Source organism: Aquarana catesbeiana, linkage group LG08, assembly GCF_042186555.1.
Source record: "Aquarana catesbeiana isolate 2022-GZ linkage group LG08, ASM4218655v1, whole genome shotgun sequence".
Classification (NCBI taxonomy): domain Eukaryota; kingdom Metazoa; phylum Chordata; class Amphibia; order Anura; family Ranidae; genus Aquarana; species Aquarana catesbeiana.
The window spans coordinates 52,524,348-52,543,101 of record NC_133331.1 but is presented as its reverse complement, the minus strand read 5'-3'; the positions used below and the strand labels follow the sequence as shown (position 1 = coordinate 52,543,101).

At 42.4% G+C, this 18,754-nt stretch overlaps 1 protein-coding gene across 1 annotated transcript in view; it reads right to left on the bottom strand.

The window, feature by feature from the left end:
* ABLIM1 (actin binding LIM protein 1) overlaps window positions 1-18,754 on the bottom strand; it is a 375,358-nt gene that overhangs the window by 244,199 nt on the left and 112,405 nt on the right. Inside the window, exon 2 of the mRNA XM_073595843.1 lies at window positions 17,292-17,426. Coding sequence (XP_073451944.1) covers window positions 17,292-17,426 — 135 coding nt within the window. The remainder of the gene's footprint in view (window positions 1-17,291; window positions 17,427-18,754) is intronic.

Below are 18,754 nucleotides of genomic sequence, written 5' to 3'. Positions count from 1 at the left end.
TCTCCTTGATCAATTATCCATGGCTCTCTCATATACTGTTGTGCAGTTCTGGTGGTGTTTTTATCATTCAGTATATGTGTTACTCTCTTGTTGCCCACCGTCCCAAGACTTCTTTAGCCCCCTATTTCCAGGCCATTTTTCAGTAATGTGATAGTTTGACTGACGATTACTCTTATAACACTTCGCAAAATCATTTTATATCATTTTGTTCGTATCTTTTGGTGGAATTTCATTTTTTTTTTCCAAATGGGGCAATTACATCTGTGCCCCGTGCAGGGTTGTGTTTACCAGAATGGGGATGAACAGCAGCTGCGCAGACACAAATATGACATCAATGCAGGTGTGTCCCCCAAACTCTCCATCTGCACCCACACCGATGTCATATTGGGAGCAGTGGCTGTGTTTGTGCAGCCGCTGCGTCCCAATAGACAGCAATGGAACTTCCAGGAAGGGAATGTATCCTCATGCCAGTAAACACAGCCCTGCATGGGGCATAAATGTAATCACCCCATGTGAACGAGGCCCAATACCCACTGGGGTTTATATTTTTTACTATATAAAAGAAGACCTAAAATTTGGGTTTGGTTACATTTAATATTTATTTAGAAAGGCAATCCCACAACCCTTGGTGGTTTGTGGCACTTTAATTCCCCCCACCACCACCTTTAAAAATGTAGATTCCATAACCAATGATGGTGAGTGGCGCTTTAAGACCCTTCACAAACCTTTAACCCCTTTATGACCACCCGACACACATGTGGCGGCAAAGGGTGGGTTTTAAAGCCCACACACCGCACATATACGTCACTGTGCGTCCGTTGTTTATTGTGCCGAGAACGCGCTCAATGCATGCTTCCAGCACAAAGACAGCTCTCAGTCTGGCCTACAAATCGGTAGCTGGGAAGACTGGCTTTCAATAATACATGATCACCAATCCTTCCACGTTATTTAAAATGAAGTTGCGGTTGGCGGGAAAGAGTTAAAGCGGAGTTCCGCTTAAAAAAAATTTAAAAGTCAGCAGCTACAAATACTACAGCTGCTGACTTTTAATAATCGGACACTTACCTGTCCAGGGTCCAGCGATGCGGGGGAACGAAGCCTCCCTCGTCTCCCCCTCCTCTCTGCAGTGCCGGCATTGTCACAGCCGGGCACGCACTGCGCATGCACGAGCCGCGCTGTGACTGGCCGGGCAATCATCTGGGACCGGTCACGTGTCCCAGATGATTCCCGAGAGGGAGGAGGGAGAGGTGAACTTACTTCCGGTGCCACGGTGCCCCGGGAGGAAGTGGGAGCTGGGACCCTCTAAAAAGATGGTTTCCAATCCCCCCCAAAAAAATGACATGCCAAAATGCCAAATGTGGCATGTCAGGGGGTCACCTTCCCTTAAAGCGGAAGTTCCATTTTTAGGTGGAATTTCTGTTTTAAATCCCAAACTTACTGCGGCAAATATGTCAAATATATATTTGTATGCCAATTTAAAACAGTTTATTGATATTCATTATTTGTTTTTACTTTGTATTCCAAAAGCTGTTTTTTTTTTTTTTTTTTTGAACATGTGACCGGCAGCAGAGGACTACAAGCTCCTCCTGCTTATGTTTCCCTGCAGACAGGCTGGGAAAGATCTGGGTCATGTGACAGATGTACACTATATTGTCAAAAGTATTGGGTCGCCTGCCTTTACATGCACATGAACTTTAATGGCATCCCAGTCTTAGTCAGTAGGGTTCAATGTTGAGTTGGCCCACCCTTTGCAGCTATAACCGCTTCAACTCTTCTGGGAAGGCTGTCCACAAGGTTTAGGAGTGTGTCTGTGGGAATGTTTGATCATTCTTCCAGAAGCGCATTTGTGAGGTCAGGCACTGATGTTGGACCAGAAGGCCTGGTTCGCAGTCTCTGCTCTAATTCATCCCAAACGTGTTCTATCGGGTTGAGGTTAAGTTCCTCTACCCCAAACTCGCTCATCCATGTCTTTATAGACCTTGCTTTGTGCACTGGCCCAAATCAATTGGTGGAGGGGGTATTATGGTGTGGGGTTGTTCTTCAGGGGTTGGTCTTGGTCCCTTAGTTCCAGTGAAGGGAACTCTTAAGGAGTCAGCATACCAAGATATTTTGGACAATTTCACGCTCCCAACTTTGTGGGAAGTTTGGGGATGACCCCTTCCTGTTCCAACATGACTGCACACCAGTGCACAAAGCAAGGTCCATAAAGACATGGATGAGCGAGTTTGGGTAGGGGGGAACTTGACTGTCCTGGCCTCAACCCGAACATCTTTGGGATGAATTAGAGCGGAGACTGCGAGCCAGGCCTTCTAGTCCAACATCAGTGCCAGACCTCAAAATGCGCTTCTGGAAGAATAGCCAATCATTCCCATAGACACTCCTAAACCTTGGGGACAGCCTTCCTACAAGAGTTGAAGCTGTTATAGCTGCAAAGGGTGGGCCAACCCAATATTGAACCTACGGACAAAGACTGGGATGCCATTTAAGTTCATGTGCGTGTAAATGAACTTAAATGGCCCCATAGTTTTGACAATAGAGTGTATATCGATTAGGAAAAGGGTACTTAGATTTTTTTTTTATTAAAATAATTACAGTGCTGTCATCCATATAGAGAAATAGAAGGAACAAGATAGATTAAACAGTGTGTTTAGTATCACTTTAAGTCTTTTAGTTCAGTAACTGATTCTCGATCCCATCCTGTCATCATTATAATGTAAATATTACTTTGAGTGTCGGTCCATTATCTGCTCCTTTGTGTCTCTCCAAAGTTGTGTCCAGCGCATTCCCGGCATGTCACACTCTGGTCCTCCCCCCCTCCCTTGGGTGCAAGATGGACTATTTCTGAGTCCTTTATCAGTGGATATATTTAGATGGAGTCATTTTGTCCTAATTGTCCTTCACAAAGCAGACTTCACATTCTTGGGGCAGTGAGCAGAGTGAAAACATGCATGGAGGATTTGGCGTTAAAATGAAGGAGCAAAAAGACTGGATAAAAATATATATATATATTTTAAAGGGAAACTCTGAGATGATAAAATATTATCTAAATACATCCATCATGTGTATTCTCCTCGAATCTCGGTTTTCTTTGTGTATTTCTTCCAGATCTGTGCAGTAATCCAGTGTGAGACTTTTCCTGTAATATAGACCGGTCACTGCTGCTCTCTCTCCTTGTGCAGGGTGACTGGTCTTGTCTCCGCCCCCTCCTGTAGTTTTCTACAGGCAGCCTGTATTGGGTGGAGCCTGCTGGGCCCCGCCCACAGCTCTGTTCTTTGCACAGACTATGTACAGCACAATAATGATTTTACTGCTACTTTAACAAGATAAAACTGGGTTTGCAAAGACATTTGGTGCACACAAAGTGGATTTATTGAGAAATATATTTTTTAATGCGTACATGATGTTTGACTGGAAGCAATGAAAATAGATGTTCCACTTCCATTAGTTATTAAATTTTATGTAAAGGCAACTTTTTTTTTATTTTTTTTTTTTTTTTAGATAGAGTGGGGGAAGGGCTAGACCAGCTTTTCTCAACCCTTTAGGCCCCAGTCACACCTGAGTGATTTTCTGCTTGAAGCTTGTAGCTCTAAAACGCTCAACAAGCCAAATTCCATTCATTTCAATAGCCCCTGTTTACATATGAGCGTTCTGTCGCCTAAAACTAAATACCTGAAGCTCAAAAAATACATGAGCTTCTTTTATGCTGATGGCAAGCGTTTTTGGCCCCATAGACGTCAACAGAAATGACTAACTTGAGCGTTTTACGAGTGTTTTACGAGCGATTCCTGAATCGCTGCAAATCGTGGGATCCGAAACGCCATGGTGTGAAAGGAGCCTTCAAAAAAGCCAGAAAAACTCCAGTAAATTGGGTGTGAATAGAGCCTTACCCAAGAAGAACCCTTGAGTTAATTTCAAGTTTCGGGGTACCCTGCTAAAGCCAACTCATTGGTGGCCAGGCAGAAAAACGCCCCTTACATTGTTGGTTAGAGGGAAGAATCCCACCTTACCCTTACAGATAGTTCAAAAGATCATTGGTGTCTGGCTACTGGCATTGCCAAAAGGTGTTAGACCCAGACCTATGCGAACACCATCAGATTTGAGGTCAGTCACAGAATCCCTAACAACTTCTGGAGGTACCCTAGGGTTCCAGGGAACCCTGGTTGAGAATGGCTGGGCTAGAGCTCTGCCTAGATTTTATTGTGGTATGTATCCCCACTGTGAAGGTTCCCTCCTCTATTTGTCCTGGTGACCACTGTCAATGAAACAGAAGGGGAAAACCTGAATTTTGTTGTCATAAAAGCTAAAGCTAGAGATAAATGTTCTAGTGATAACCATTTAAGATATTATTTTTTTTATGTTTTTAAGACAGGAAGTGAAAAGAACTCTCCCTAATGGTACATGGACAGCAAAAAAAAATAAGAGAAAAAAATGAAGGTGGTTTTATGCTATCGCTACTCAATTCTAAACTACAACAATATTGGTTTGGCTCCACATACACTTTAAAGGATAAGTTTACTTTAAAAAAATAAATAAATAAATGCAGACTAATTGATTGGCGCCGCCATCACTATGCCAAACTCTGGACACAAATTGAACAAGTTCAAAGTAAGATACCACTGACAGGTGCACCGTGGAGTGGACGCGTTACCTTGTGCCCTGAAATCATATCCCTTCATAGAACCCACAACACGCATATGTTCACATCTGTTTACATAGGCCTCTCTCTCCCCTCAGACTCCCCACTATTCCCCGTTCTTGGGAACCCACACTTCTCCACCGGCCTTCATGATACGTCTTTTTGTACTCTTCACCATGCTGGTCGCCACCAGGCTTCCCATTTCCTGACAGCCGGTAGATGGCCTTCTATTGCATCCTTAATGGCCCCCTCAGGTCTGTTCCATCTAACCTTCTGGAGAGCTCTTCAGCTGAGCTATTTTTTACATTCCATACCAGTCCCGCATTGCTTTGGTCCACAATTGACCACTTTTGAGGAATATTGCTCCGATGAACAAACTTTACCCCAGGTACTCTCTAAAACATACAGCTTACTGATTACCCCTTCCGAAGAACATTGCCTGTCTTACTTAAGGAAATGGGAAGTGGACTTGAACCAAACCTTTACACCAGACCAACAAAACATTATCAGATTTTCCCTTAAATCCTCAATCTGTATGAAGATTCAGGAAACCAACTTTAAAATTCTGACGAGGTGGTATCAAACCCCCTACCTACTTCATACTTCATACCCGAGATGCCAGGAGGGACGAGGAACGTTACTCCATGTCTTTTGGTCCTGACTAAACTTGAATACTTTTGAAAAGAAGTTCGGAGAATTATCCAAAAGTTCACTCATTACGAGGTCCCTGACGATCCAGCCTTCTTCTTACTACGTCTTGGGCATTCCAGTAAAAACTTATAAAAAATCAATTGTATGTTACCTCCTGAACGCTGCCAAATCCTGTGTCCCTCTTAATTGGAAGAGCACACAACCACCGACTATCAGTCTTTGGCTTCATAAAGTGGAGGAAATAAATAAGATGGAGGACTTAATCCTCACAGCACAAAACAAACATGAAAAGTACTCTCAAACTTGGAGGTTGTGGAATGTTTATCTGTTCTGGGGAAGGGGCAGCTCTTGTTTGAATCATAACGTATCCGTCTGGCAATCGCTCCTGCTTATTTTTTTATCAAACTGATTTACCATACCATTTCAACCCTTCTTTCTAATCCCCCCCCCCCTCTTTTTTTTCTCTCTCTCCCTTTCTCTGCCTTTCTCTCTTTTTTTTCTTCTCCTTCCTCTTTCCCTACTGCTGTTTTTTCTCCTTCTTTGTGCTAAGTATAAAAAAGGAAAAACTGGACTGGGTAGTCCCATGTTTTTTCTCGAATGGCCAATCCCTGGCGAACGTTTAGGCTCAGTTAGGGATTGGTGACTTTAAAATCGAAGCGTTCAATTTGCTGACCTACTGATATTTCTGAATGCTCATTTTTCATTCACTGTTTATTTGATTATACTACGTGGGTTAATGTAACATTATTTATGTATTAATGACTTGGTAAAATGCAACTGCCTTTTTACTGGTTGAAAAAATAAATAAATGCACATTTTTTTTCAAGTAAAAAAATGTGCATTTACTTTTTTTTTTTTTAGGAGCCTGGAAAGCATTGCACCCACGATCAGCAGATCACTGATGTCATGCAGGTCTCCTGCAGACTTGTCAATGTGAGCTGTTTACCCCATACATCGTACGGCCAGGCAGTTTCACACTGACAGGAAGACTCAATAAACTACCCCAGCGCCGTGGTAATTCATGGAGAACTACAAGCCGACAGCACAGGATGTCGGGATTGTAGTTCATTCACACACAGAGCTGTGTGAATGAATGACGCGGCCGTGTGGGCGGAGCCCTACATGGCCGCGCTGTTTTCAAAAAGTGACAGCTAGTATGGGGAACTTCTCCCTGTATTGCTGTCACAGGGAGAGAAGGGAATGGCAAGCGGCTGCAGTATTAGGAACACGGTACATGTTCCACCCTAACGATGGGGGGAACACAGGGCAGTCTTAATAGCATCATGGGCCCCTGGGCAAATTAATGCACTTGGGCCTCTACCAGCTTGCCCCAATTTATGCACTACCCTTAAAAATTAAAGTATAAATAGTTGATATAATATTTATTAGAACTTTCAAGAGCATCAATTTTAAACAGTAAGAAAACTATAAATCAAAGTCTTATAAACACAAAGGGCACAGTACAGAGGGGAAGGCAGCAGGGTACAGTACTGGGGGGTCAGGAGGGCACAGTCCAGGCAGGGGGCAGATGAGCAGAATTTAGAGAAGGCAGGAAGGCACAGTACATGGGGGCAGGAGGGCACAGCACACAGGATTAAGAGGGCACAGTACAGAGGCAGGAGACCACAATATGGGGGGGGGGGGGGGGGCAGGGAAGCCCAGTACATGGGAGCAGCAGGGTACAGTACATGGGGGCAGTAGGGCACAGTACAGGGGCAGGAGACCACAATACAGGGGGGGGGGGGGGGGCAGGGAAGCACAGTACAGAGGGGTGGGAGGGCACAGTGTGAAGAGGTACAATGATACAGTACGGGGGGGGGCACAGTATAGGGAGCAGTAATGTATAATACAGATACAGTCTCCTCAAGCAGAGCAGCACAGGGAAGCTGCAGTCATAGATGGCAAGCATGATGCAATGCAAGAATATCATGGGGCCCCCATGCACTTAGCATTAAGACAGCCCTGGTGGAACATGTAACATGTTTCCAAAGGTGAACTTCTCCTTTAAAGCGGTTGTATTGCCCGCTTGGTGAGTTTTACCTATAATAAGGCTTACCTGTAGGTAAAATTAATATTCTAAACTTGCACGGTTTAGGAGATATTCACCCTGCATGCAGCTGCTGATGTCAATGGCACATGCGCTCTGAAGGTCCTGCGTATCGTTCCAGAACTTCAGAGCTTCTTGCCGGAACGGAGGACTCCCGTGCGCATGTGTGGGAGTGACATCATCATGGCTCCGGCCACTCACAGTGCCAGAGTCCCCGATCCCAGAGGAAACGCTGAGGGAACATGTCAGCGGTGGCTTTGTTCTAAGGTAAGTATTTCATAATGTGCTAGTATGCGATGTTTACTAGCACATCATGCTATTGTCTTGCAGTTTTTTTGTTTTGTTTTTTTTACTACCGCTTTAAGTATGCTAGTATAGGAACGCCAAAGTTAAAGTGGTATGAAACCCAAAACCAAAAATGTAATATATTGCAGCTTTCCAATCATTAGATGTGGTGGCTGCATTCGTTTTCTTTTTTAGACTTTTTCCCTTTGTTTTCACCTGGTGATTTTGCAAGTAACACACTCCCTATATTAAATTGCCTCCACTCACTCTGAGTAAAGAAGCACAGGGAGCACCTTTGGACAGTATCATTGTCAGTCTGGGCGGAAGGGAGTGTTAGAAATACTAGGAGATTTAGACACACTAACAAATTGAAGCCTAACTCCATCTAACATTTTAAAAGTAGTTACAGCAAATATTTTTTTTTCCTTTTGGGATAAAGGCTTTACATAAATAAATAAAAGATGATTATGGTAAACGCCTATGTCAGTGTTAAATGTTTGTCCCAGTCCTTTAACTGCTACATCTACAAAACATCTTGCTCTGTTGAAAAACAATTACTGGCCAGAATACCAGGTGAAAACAGAAGAAAAAAAGCCTAAAAAAGAAAACAAATGCAGCCATCACATCTAGGACCTGGTAGGCTGCAATGATATAAATATTTGCTTTTGGGTTTAATACTGCTTTAATGACTATTCTAAATAGTCTATTAGTAATACATTTTAAACACAATGCACAGAATAAATGTGTGTCAGTGTGTAACAGAAAGCCCCATAAACCTTTCGCACAAACCCAATACAACAGCCAGCCCTGGCATTAGTAGTAGAATCCTCAGTGGAGTTTTGTAGTAGAATCTGTTTAGGAGCATAATTAACTTTTTTTTAACAGTTTTCATGACCTGATTTTTTTGCTCCGTGACAGATTCTTTAGAAGTGTTCAAAAAAAAAAAAAAAATGCTGAAATGCAAAAAAATATAAAAATATATATAAAAAATAAAAACTATATCTGCATGATATATGTGTGTTAAACAAAGAAATTGAGAGTTTTTAATGTCCACATGATATAGTTTGACATCACTTTTCCATTTTTTTAAGCTTATTGGAGCCAATAAGGAAGGCAACAATAATTATTTATTTATTTATCTATTTATCTCTTCCAAAAAAGTTACCGTGGTTCAGTGGTTCTGTTTTTGTGACAAAAAATAGCCCCTAACTATTTTATTTATTTTTTCACAAAAGGAGAAAAACAGCCAGTAAAAAAACACATGAAATAAAAATTGAAATTATATTACCTAAACATCTAAATACACCAAAAAACACTAAACATCTAAATACACCCAAAAAAGAAATGAAACATCTACATATATCCCCCCAATTTTTTTTTTTCAGACTTTGCTTAAGCAACTCCTACTCCTGGGAAATTCAATCATTTTGCAGCTAAATCAATTTTCCTAGAATCCTTCCAATCTTCCCTAGTGAATGTGTCTGCAGCTCACTATACAATGTAAACCAGCACCACACACAAAAATAAAATACAAAGTGCAACTACCGACAGCACCCAATCAGGAATGTTCATTGTTCCGAACTCCATCAACTATATGAAAGCTAAAATTTTTTCTTGAACGAAGAGAAAAAGATAAAGAAAATAAATATAAAAATAATTAGAAAAAAAACACATTTTTTGGCGTTTACCAGATAACAAAACCAGCCTCATACAATCATCTACTTCACTGGCTTTAAAAAAATATTGCACACGATGCAGCCAATCCTTTCCTCAGTTTGATGCAGTCGAGTCAATAAAAAATGATTGGGGATTGGTTACCTTGGGTTATTGCACTTTACACATTTTAGTTAAAGTGTATCTAAAGCCAAATCATTTTTTTTTTAGTTTTGGATGTAGTGGTGAAGGGTTCGAACTTTCGTTGGGTTTGCATTGCTGTCAGTGTCCCACACTGGTGAGATTCCACCCCTCTATGCGTCCTGGTGACCATCGTCACTGGGGCTGGAAGTCAAGAGAAAACCTACAATTTTACAGTTGTCACCATAAATAAAGGAGAAAGTCTTTTTGTCACCATAAATAGAGGGGAAAGTCTTTTAGGGCGTACACACGGTCGGACTTTGTTCGGACATTCCGACAACAAAATCCTAGGATTTTTTCTGACGGATGTTGGCTCAAACTTGTCTTGCATACACACGGTCACACAAAGTTGTCGGAAAATCCGATCGTTCTGAACGCGGTGACGTAAAACATGTACGTCGGGACTATAAACGGGGCAGTGGCCAAAAGCTTTCATCTCTTTATTTATTCTGAGCATGTGTGGCACTTTGTCCGTCGGATTTGTGTACACACGATCGGAATTTCCGACAACGGATTTTGTTGTCGGAAAATTTTATCTCCTGCTCTCCAACTTTGTGTGTCGGAAAATCCGATGGAAAATGTCCGATGGAGCCCACACACGGTCGGAATTTCCGACAACACGCTCCGATCGGACATTTTCCATCGGAAAATCCGACCGTGTGTACGGGGCATTTTTGTCACCATAAATAGAGGGGAAGTCTTCCAATGGGGACAACTGTCTAAGGAGATTTCCTTCAAGTTGGAGAGATTTGTTCTCACTTCCTGTTGTGTCTCTGGGACAGGACTTAAGGGAACTTTCTCAAATGGGACAGAGATGGCAAACCATTCTATACTCCATTCAAAATTAAAATATTAAAAAAAAAAAAAAACATTTGTCTTATGATATGGTTTAAGCCCAATTGAATGTCTTCACTGACCTTTTCCCTGAACGCAGAATGAAGTCTCTTCCTCCAGTTCCAGTGTGAAGTGTTCAGCTCAGAACAAACTTCTTGCAGAATCTTTGTGTCGGACTCTTACAAGCTGCTCTCTGGTCGGACCAGGAATGTCTTAATAGAATTAGTGTCACAGGATGGACACAAGGATCTCTCCTTCTGAGGATGATGCAAATGTTTTTTTGAGGTATGTCCCAGAATAGGCGCACAATGAGGCCCTCTTAGACAGCGATAAAGATTCTTGTGATTGGAATGCCATTGTGTGTATGGAGGGGACAGCCTGGAGGAAGAGCGCAGCTTCTCCCGGTACAGACACATGACGGGCCAGGAATGTAACAACCAGGAGAGATAGAGAGAAATAGATAAACACGTCCGACCGAAGGGGACGCGTCACCATTCAGATCTCTCCACCATCTATACATTCACATCTCTCCACCATCTATACATTCACATCTCTCCACCATTCTATACATTCACATCTCTCCACCGTCTATACATTCACATCTCTCCACCGTCTATACATTCACATCTCTCCACCGTTCTATACATTCACATCTCTCCACCGTCTATACATTCACATCTCTCCACCATCTATACATTCACATCTCTCCACCGTTCTATACATTCACATCTCTCCACCGTCTATACATTCACATCTCTCCACCGTCTATACATTCACATCTCTCCACCGTCTATACATTCACATCTCTCCACCGTCTATACATTCACATCTCTCCACCGTTCTATACATTCACATCTCTCCACCATTCTATACATTCACATCTCTCCACCGTCTATACATTCACATCTCTCCACCGTTCTATACATTCACATCTCTCCACCGTTCTATACATTCACATCTCTCCACCATTCTATACATTCACATCTCTCCACCGTCTATACATTCACATCTCTCCACCGTCTATACATTCACATCTCTCCACCATCTATACATTCACATCTCTCCACCGTCTATACATTCACATCTCTCCACCATTCTATACATTCACATCTCTCCACCGTCTATACATTCACATCTCTCCACCGTTCTATACATTCACATCTCTCCACCGTCTATACATCCACATCTCTCCACCGTCTATACATTCACATCTCTCCACCGTCTATACATTCACATCTCTCCACCATTCTATACATTCACATCTCTCCACCGTCTATACATTCACATCTCTCCACCGTCTATACATTCACATCTCTCCACCGTCTATACATTCACATCTCTCCACGTCTATACATTCACATCTCTCCACCGTCTATACATTCACATCTCTCCACCGTCTATACATTCACATCTCTCCACCGTCTATACATTCACATCTCTCCACCGTCTATACATTCACATCTCTCCACCGTCTATACATTCACATCTCTCCACTGTCTATACATTCACATCTCTCCACCAGCTATACATTCACATCTCTCCACTGTCTATACATTCACATCTCTCCACTGTCTATACATTCACATCTCTCCATCGTTCTATACATTCACATCTCTCTACCATTCTATACATCCACATCTCTCCACCGTTCTATACATTGACATCTCTCCACCGTCTATACATTCACATCTCTCCACCGTCTATACATTCACATCTCTCCACTGTCTATACATTCACATCTCTCCACCGTCTATACATTCACATCTCTCCACCAGCTATACATTCACATCTCTCCACCGTCTATACATTCACATCTCTCCACCGTCTATACATTCACATCTCTCCACTGTCTATACATTCACATCTCTCCACCAGCTATACATTCACATCTCTCCACTGTCTATACATTCACATCTCTCCACTGTCTATACATTCACATCTCTCCACTCGCTGCCAATCAGTGCACTGAGTGTAGTGATGGGGCGATGAACTCAGCAGCCAGGCACATTGTCCATGGGGGGCCGGCCTGGTGGGGCACAACTGAAATCTGTTCATGTTTAAAGATCTGCCGATCTTTAGTATAAAAGGTAATCACCACACTACTATTTACAATAAACTACTGGAGGTAAAATAAAAAAAAAGTGTCAGTAAAAGGCCTGCCACTAAGCACTATTATGTGTTCCCACACCACAAAAACAAAAGTGCAGCGCTAACTTACTGATTAATAATGGTGGAACCCTCTAATGTATGGAAATCTCAATAGGATTTAATATTGCCACAATACAGGTCTCTCTGATATACAGCTTCACATATAATACACATCAGACTGAAAATAAGACATACTGTATAAAATGAAAACTTAGCAGGAATGATGGAAACCCCTCCTATAGATATTGGCTATAAAAAAAATGTCTTCATCAGTTTAGGCCAATATGTATTCTGCTACATATTTTTGGTTAAAAAAAAAAATCGCAACAAGCGTATATTGATTGGTTTGCGTAAAAGTTATAGCGCCTACAAAATAGGGAATGGATTTATGGCATTTTTAATCTGATTTTCTGATCAATTTAATTTTAGTTATCATGATATAAAATAATGAATGTGGGGGCCTTTTGGCCGGCGTAATTTTTTTTTTGGGGGGGAAGCATTTCATTTTTGGGCCCAGGCAGCACAATGTCTTGGGCCGGCCCTGAATGGAATGGTTTAGATCAAAGTATATTCATGTGTAATGCCCCGTACACACGGTCGGATTTTCCCACGGAAAATGTGTGATAGGACCTTGTTGTCGGAAATTCCGACCGTGTGTGGGCTCCATCACACATTTTCCATCGGATTTTCCGACACACAAAGTTTGAGAGCAGGCTATAAAATTTTCCGACAACAAAATCCGTTGTCGGAAATTCCGATCATGTGTACACAAATCCAATGCACAAAGTGCCACGCATGCTCAGAATAAATAAAGAGGTGAAAGCTATTGGCCACTGCCCCGTTTATAGTCCCGACGTACGTGTTTTACGTCACCGCGTTCAGAATGATCGGATTTTCCGACAACTTTGTGTGACCGTGTGTATGCAAGACAAGTTTGAGCCAACATCCGTCGGAAAAAATCCTAGGATTTTGTTGTCGGAATGTCCGAACAAAGTCCGACCGTGTGTACAGGGCATTAGAATGGCCAAGTCAAAGTCCAAACCTTTACTGGACTTAGTATGAATTTGTGACACTCTTATCCTTTGCATAGTTTTTAACTATACATGTGGACTAAAGCTGGCAAAACACATACAATCTAATTACACAACCCATTTAGATCTGCCTGTGACAGGGTAGATATAAACCCCAAAAAAAAAGAAAAAAAAAAAAAGAAAAAAGATTGCTAGGGAATAGAATGTGGGGGACTCCCAACATTCTAAATTATAGACATAGAGAACATGCAACCAGTGCACTGGGAGACGCCCCCTTGGACTTTATAGGCAGAAAGCAATATAAAAGTATGTAAAAGGAACCACTTTTATTGAAATACAAAACAGTAGACAACAATTGTTTAAAAATTATGCAAAGTACACCAAAAGAATTCATAATACATAAATAAATAAATATATATATATATATATATATATATATATATATATATATATATATATCAAACCCAAGGCTAATAATCAAGGCACTGCCAAAGTCAAGCTGAGGTCAGCCCATGGAGATTTGTAGCATACTGTACATCCCCACATGTTTCGGAAATTTTTATTGGTACATATTTTCCTTCATCAGAGGGAGATTTACTTTGGGTGACTTTATCTTTGTCTGCAACATAACTATAATACATAATACATGTGCAGTGACATGTAAAAGTGAATAGTGTCATGTAATACATTTATACAGTGTTTTGAGTCAAAAGGTACTTTATTACATGATACTATTCACTTTTACATGTCACTGCACATATATTGTGTATCATATTTATGTTGCAGACAAAGATATTATGAATTCTATTGGTGTACTTTGCATAATTTTTAAACAATTGTTGTCTGTTGGCAATATTTACCGTTTTGGATTTCAATAAAAGTGGCACATAGTTGCCTTTTACATACTTTTATACTGCTTTGTGCCTATAAAGTCCAAGGGGGCGGCTCCCAGTGCACTAGTTGCATGTTCTCTATCTCTAGATATAAGTCCTAACTGGATGAGGTCTAGTTTGCCATGTACATTGTGTATCAAAAAAATATATATTTTCCCCCATAAAATCCTATTGTTTTTATCCTTTTCAGGTGACAAGGCAGAAGCATGGTCAGGCAAGCAGGGAGCAGACAAGAGGTTGACAAGGGTGGTTGATAGATTCAAAGTCCAAATAGAGTTCAACTAACAGGCTCGGGTCAGATAAGGTTCCATTGACTTCAATAGGAGTGCATGAAAAACACAATAATTTTTTTCTCCAATATCTTTGGCCAATGAAAGCACAAGGTTTCGCTGACACATAGTTATGAGTGACCTGCATTGCACAGGGTGCTTTAGCCCCTTTAGCAGGTTCTGGCTAGGATCACCATATCTTATCTTCAACTGACAACCATGCACAGTGCAGCACTCAGCAACCTGATGACACTATATGCACCATCACAACTAAAAAGTAGTAGCTAAGCATATGTAAATGACAATATGGTCAAATAAAGTATACCGGATATTAGTAATACACAGGGTGCAGTGATGATATATGAGGAGGGACACCCTCCCTGCAGTATGCAGGAGGAGCTCGGTGAAAACTCACTTACTTAATAATGAAGATATTGTTATCACCTCCTGTGTACCATAACCTGAGCAAACACTGCGGCTTCATACAGAGAGCGGACAGGCAACATTCCCAACCAGTGTTAGGATGCCAGGATCCACATGCTGCCTTACAGGGCATTTAAAGGGATACTCCAGGCATACAGAAATAGGATACACTGGCATATATACACAAGATCATTGGAAATAATAATTACTTTTGTTAGCTGTATAGATGTAAAAGCAGCAGCGGTATATTAGTCTGTTTATATGACATCACTAGGGCGTTTTCTGGCACAGGAACAAGTCTAGGATAGATGAATGGAACTTCTGTAACCCTCAGAGTTCATTTAACGTTCATTGAACCCTAAAACCCACCTTTATTTTGCCTTCCATATCAACTAAAATTCATGCCACCAAAATGCTGAAATGTCAGTTGGAAGCCAAGGAAGGATAGCACCCAGCCTTATCAGTAATGGTTGGAGATCAGTGAATCAGTTCACCTGCCACAGAGGACTGAATTGGGTTTGATGTATTTCTAATACCTTTGGAGATATTTTTACATAAGGATAGGGACTAAGCAGGGATGTCCCTCGCTTGCATTACATTTTTGAAGCTAGGCTGTAGTCAGCTTGAACTTAAATTGATTCTTGTAGGGGATTGTTCATAGTAGATAGACCAAGAAGAAACAATAGTATTAGATAAGATTATGCATGTGTCTCTCTGGCAAATTACTAGAGGGTTTATTGCCAGTGGAACACACTGGGGAAGGATATAAATATTTGGGGTGACCTTCCAGAAAGGTCTTTTATCCTTGCATCCTGGGCTGTTACCAGGAGAGGAGGTTATGTTGGAGGCATCTGCCTTCAGGCCTGCTGCCTGGGGATGATGAAGCCAAGTGCGGGCCTAGCTCTGGGACCTAAGGTCTTTTCCCCCCCCCCCAGGCTGTTACCAGGAGAGGAGACTGTGTAGGGGCCTCTGCCTTCTAAGCTTGCTGCCTGGGGATGGTGAAGCCAAGTGTGGACTTTGCCCCTGTTACTTAGATAGGAGGTTATGTTGGAGGCATCTGCCTCCAGGCTTACTGCCTGGGGATGGTGAAGCCACATGAGGGCCAAGCTCTGGGACCTAAGGTCTTTTGTTCCTGAGCTGTTACCAGGAGAGGAGACTGTGTAGGGGCCTCTGCCTCCCAAGCTTGTTGCTTGGGGCCTGGGGATGGTGAAGCCAAGTGTGGGCCTAGGTCTTTTTCTTTGCCCCGTTAGGGGAGGAGGTTGTGCTGAAGGCCTCTGACTCCCAGGCCTGTTGCTTGTGGACAATGAAGTCACGTGTGGGCCTAGGTGCTGGAGCCTAATGGACTTGCACTGCTTTGTTGGAAGGTGAATCCAGGTGCAGTGATACTGGAGCCTTGTTGGAGTCCCAGGGGAAAGGACTTCACTGATGAAGGGTGTCTTGGAGAACTGGACAGAAGTTTCTGAACAATGCAGTGTGTCTGGTGGCTCAACTGAAAAGACAGCTGCTGCATAAAGCTGCTCAACAGTCTAAAGCAGGGCTCTCAAACTGGCGGCCCTCCAGCTGTTGCGAAAACTACAAGTCCCATGAGGCATTGCAAGGCTGACAGTTACAAGCATGACTCCCACAGGCAGAGGCATGATGGGACATATAGTTTTGCAACAACTGGAGGGCCGCCAGTTTGAGACCCCTGGTCTAAAGAGTACAGATGTATGATCTCAGCCTCCCACTGACACCAACGATGAGGCAGGTATTTTAAATAATAAACTGAGTAGGCTAGAATGAGTTCCTAAGGATGTCTAATTCACATTTTTACAGCTCTTACTGTTAAGAAGCCTTTCTGTATGTGAAGGTAAAACCTATTTTCCACATAACCAGAACTTCCTGATTCTTCTCAATTATTGACATTTGTGTGAACAAAGTGCCACCCCAGAGGATTTTGAAACGTTTGACACCATCATATTTGTTACCATTGCAGTTTGTCACATATTTACCCCTTTTTAAAAGATTTCTAAACCCAAGAACAAAAACACAATATGATGCAGACCTAAAAAATCAGTGCAGGGATGGTGGGCGCCTCTCCTGTTGGGAGGGGGGTGTAACGCTTTAGCATCCTCCAAACACTGAAGCATCAGTTTCTGCTGGAGTGCCTCCTACCCATCATTGAAGCTCCTGAGGATGACAATGATAGCAGATACAGAAACATAAGAGGCTGGTTCTCACCTTTGCATATGAAGCATTTGATGTGGAAGTGTTTGGACTGGACTCGGAGGACCTCCCCTTTGCATGGCTCTCCACATTTATGGCAGCGGATGACCGGCTTCTCGGCAGGCTGCCCGGGGTCCTGGGAGTGGACAACTGGAAGAGAGGGAGAGGGAAAATGATTAAACCACTTCCTGTACAGAGGAAACCTTTCAGAGTCACAGAGAGAAAAATTATATCTTCCCAAAGACATCGGCAATCCTCGAGGAGAGTCAGAAATAAAACATCATGATACAGGCATACTATTGTAGAAGAGCTTAACATTGGTTCATCTGCCTGAGAATTGTCTACTTTGTGACACAAGAGGAAGTGAGGAAAATCTCAGACAGTTGTCACCAGAACAGGTATTCTCATTTTAAATGAGAATAATACGTTTTTATTCACTAATTTTCATTTAAATTTTTTATTTATTTTTGCTTAAATAAAACCATGTGACTGCAACAGCGCCAATCCATGCTGAACAGCCACAGGAAAACAAAGAAAACTTCTTGCAGTGACTGCAGGATCCGTCAGCGATTTCCTGCTAGCTCCGCCCACTGTCTGCACAGTGTGATACAGAGCAAGTGAGTATATGTTACATTAACAGTATTAATATAACGAACAAAATAATATATCTTATATTGTCTACAGTTGCTTGTGTTGCCATTTTAAATTTATCATACATGTGGATGGCACAATAATTGGATTCTCTGATACACACACCTCCTATATCTCCTGATGAAGCAGATCTTTGATCAGAGAACGTGTTGGGAATTTCCAGTGATGGAAGCAGTGATAACTGCGTTTTGGGCATACATTCCTGATTGCACGTGCAAACTCAGACTTTAACAGATGGCAGGCAGCAGGCCTGGCTGCTGCACCCAGCGGTGCATGAAAATTACAGGCTTGAACAAAAAAGGGGCGAAACGCATACTGTGCATGAGGTCTTAACACAGACCTAGGCTTTTTGTGGGCCCCGGGCCACATCCAGCTCTTTGGCTGTCCCTGTGTGACACACGTGAGGCCAATCAGAAATTAGAAATCAAATGTAAAAAGGTATATGAAATGCACGCTATACAACTGCATTGTTTTCATTTTGATGGCAACTGCTATTTTTTTATCCAGTTTACGTATGTGTGTGCGTGCCTATGCACTCTCACAGAAACGTTTTGGACAACATGTGTCTACAAGAGATGGCAGCGGCCAAATGTCTGCCCTCCTCCCCCCAGGGCATGTGGCACTGCTCCATGGCTATGGGGGAGCAGCTTGGGTTCCCTGGATCCAGGCCGGCTAGCCAGCAAGGTGGCGGCGCTGCGCATGCGCCTTCATTGGTCCATCGGTAGCCAAAATGGCGGCAGTCGCACTTTCACTCATTTTGAGCAGCTTCAGCCTTGTAGGAGGGGGTCGCCGGCTCGGGCCATGGGAGGTGAGGAACAAGGATATGA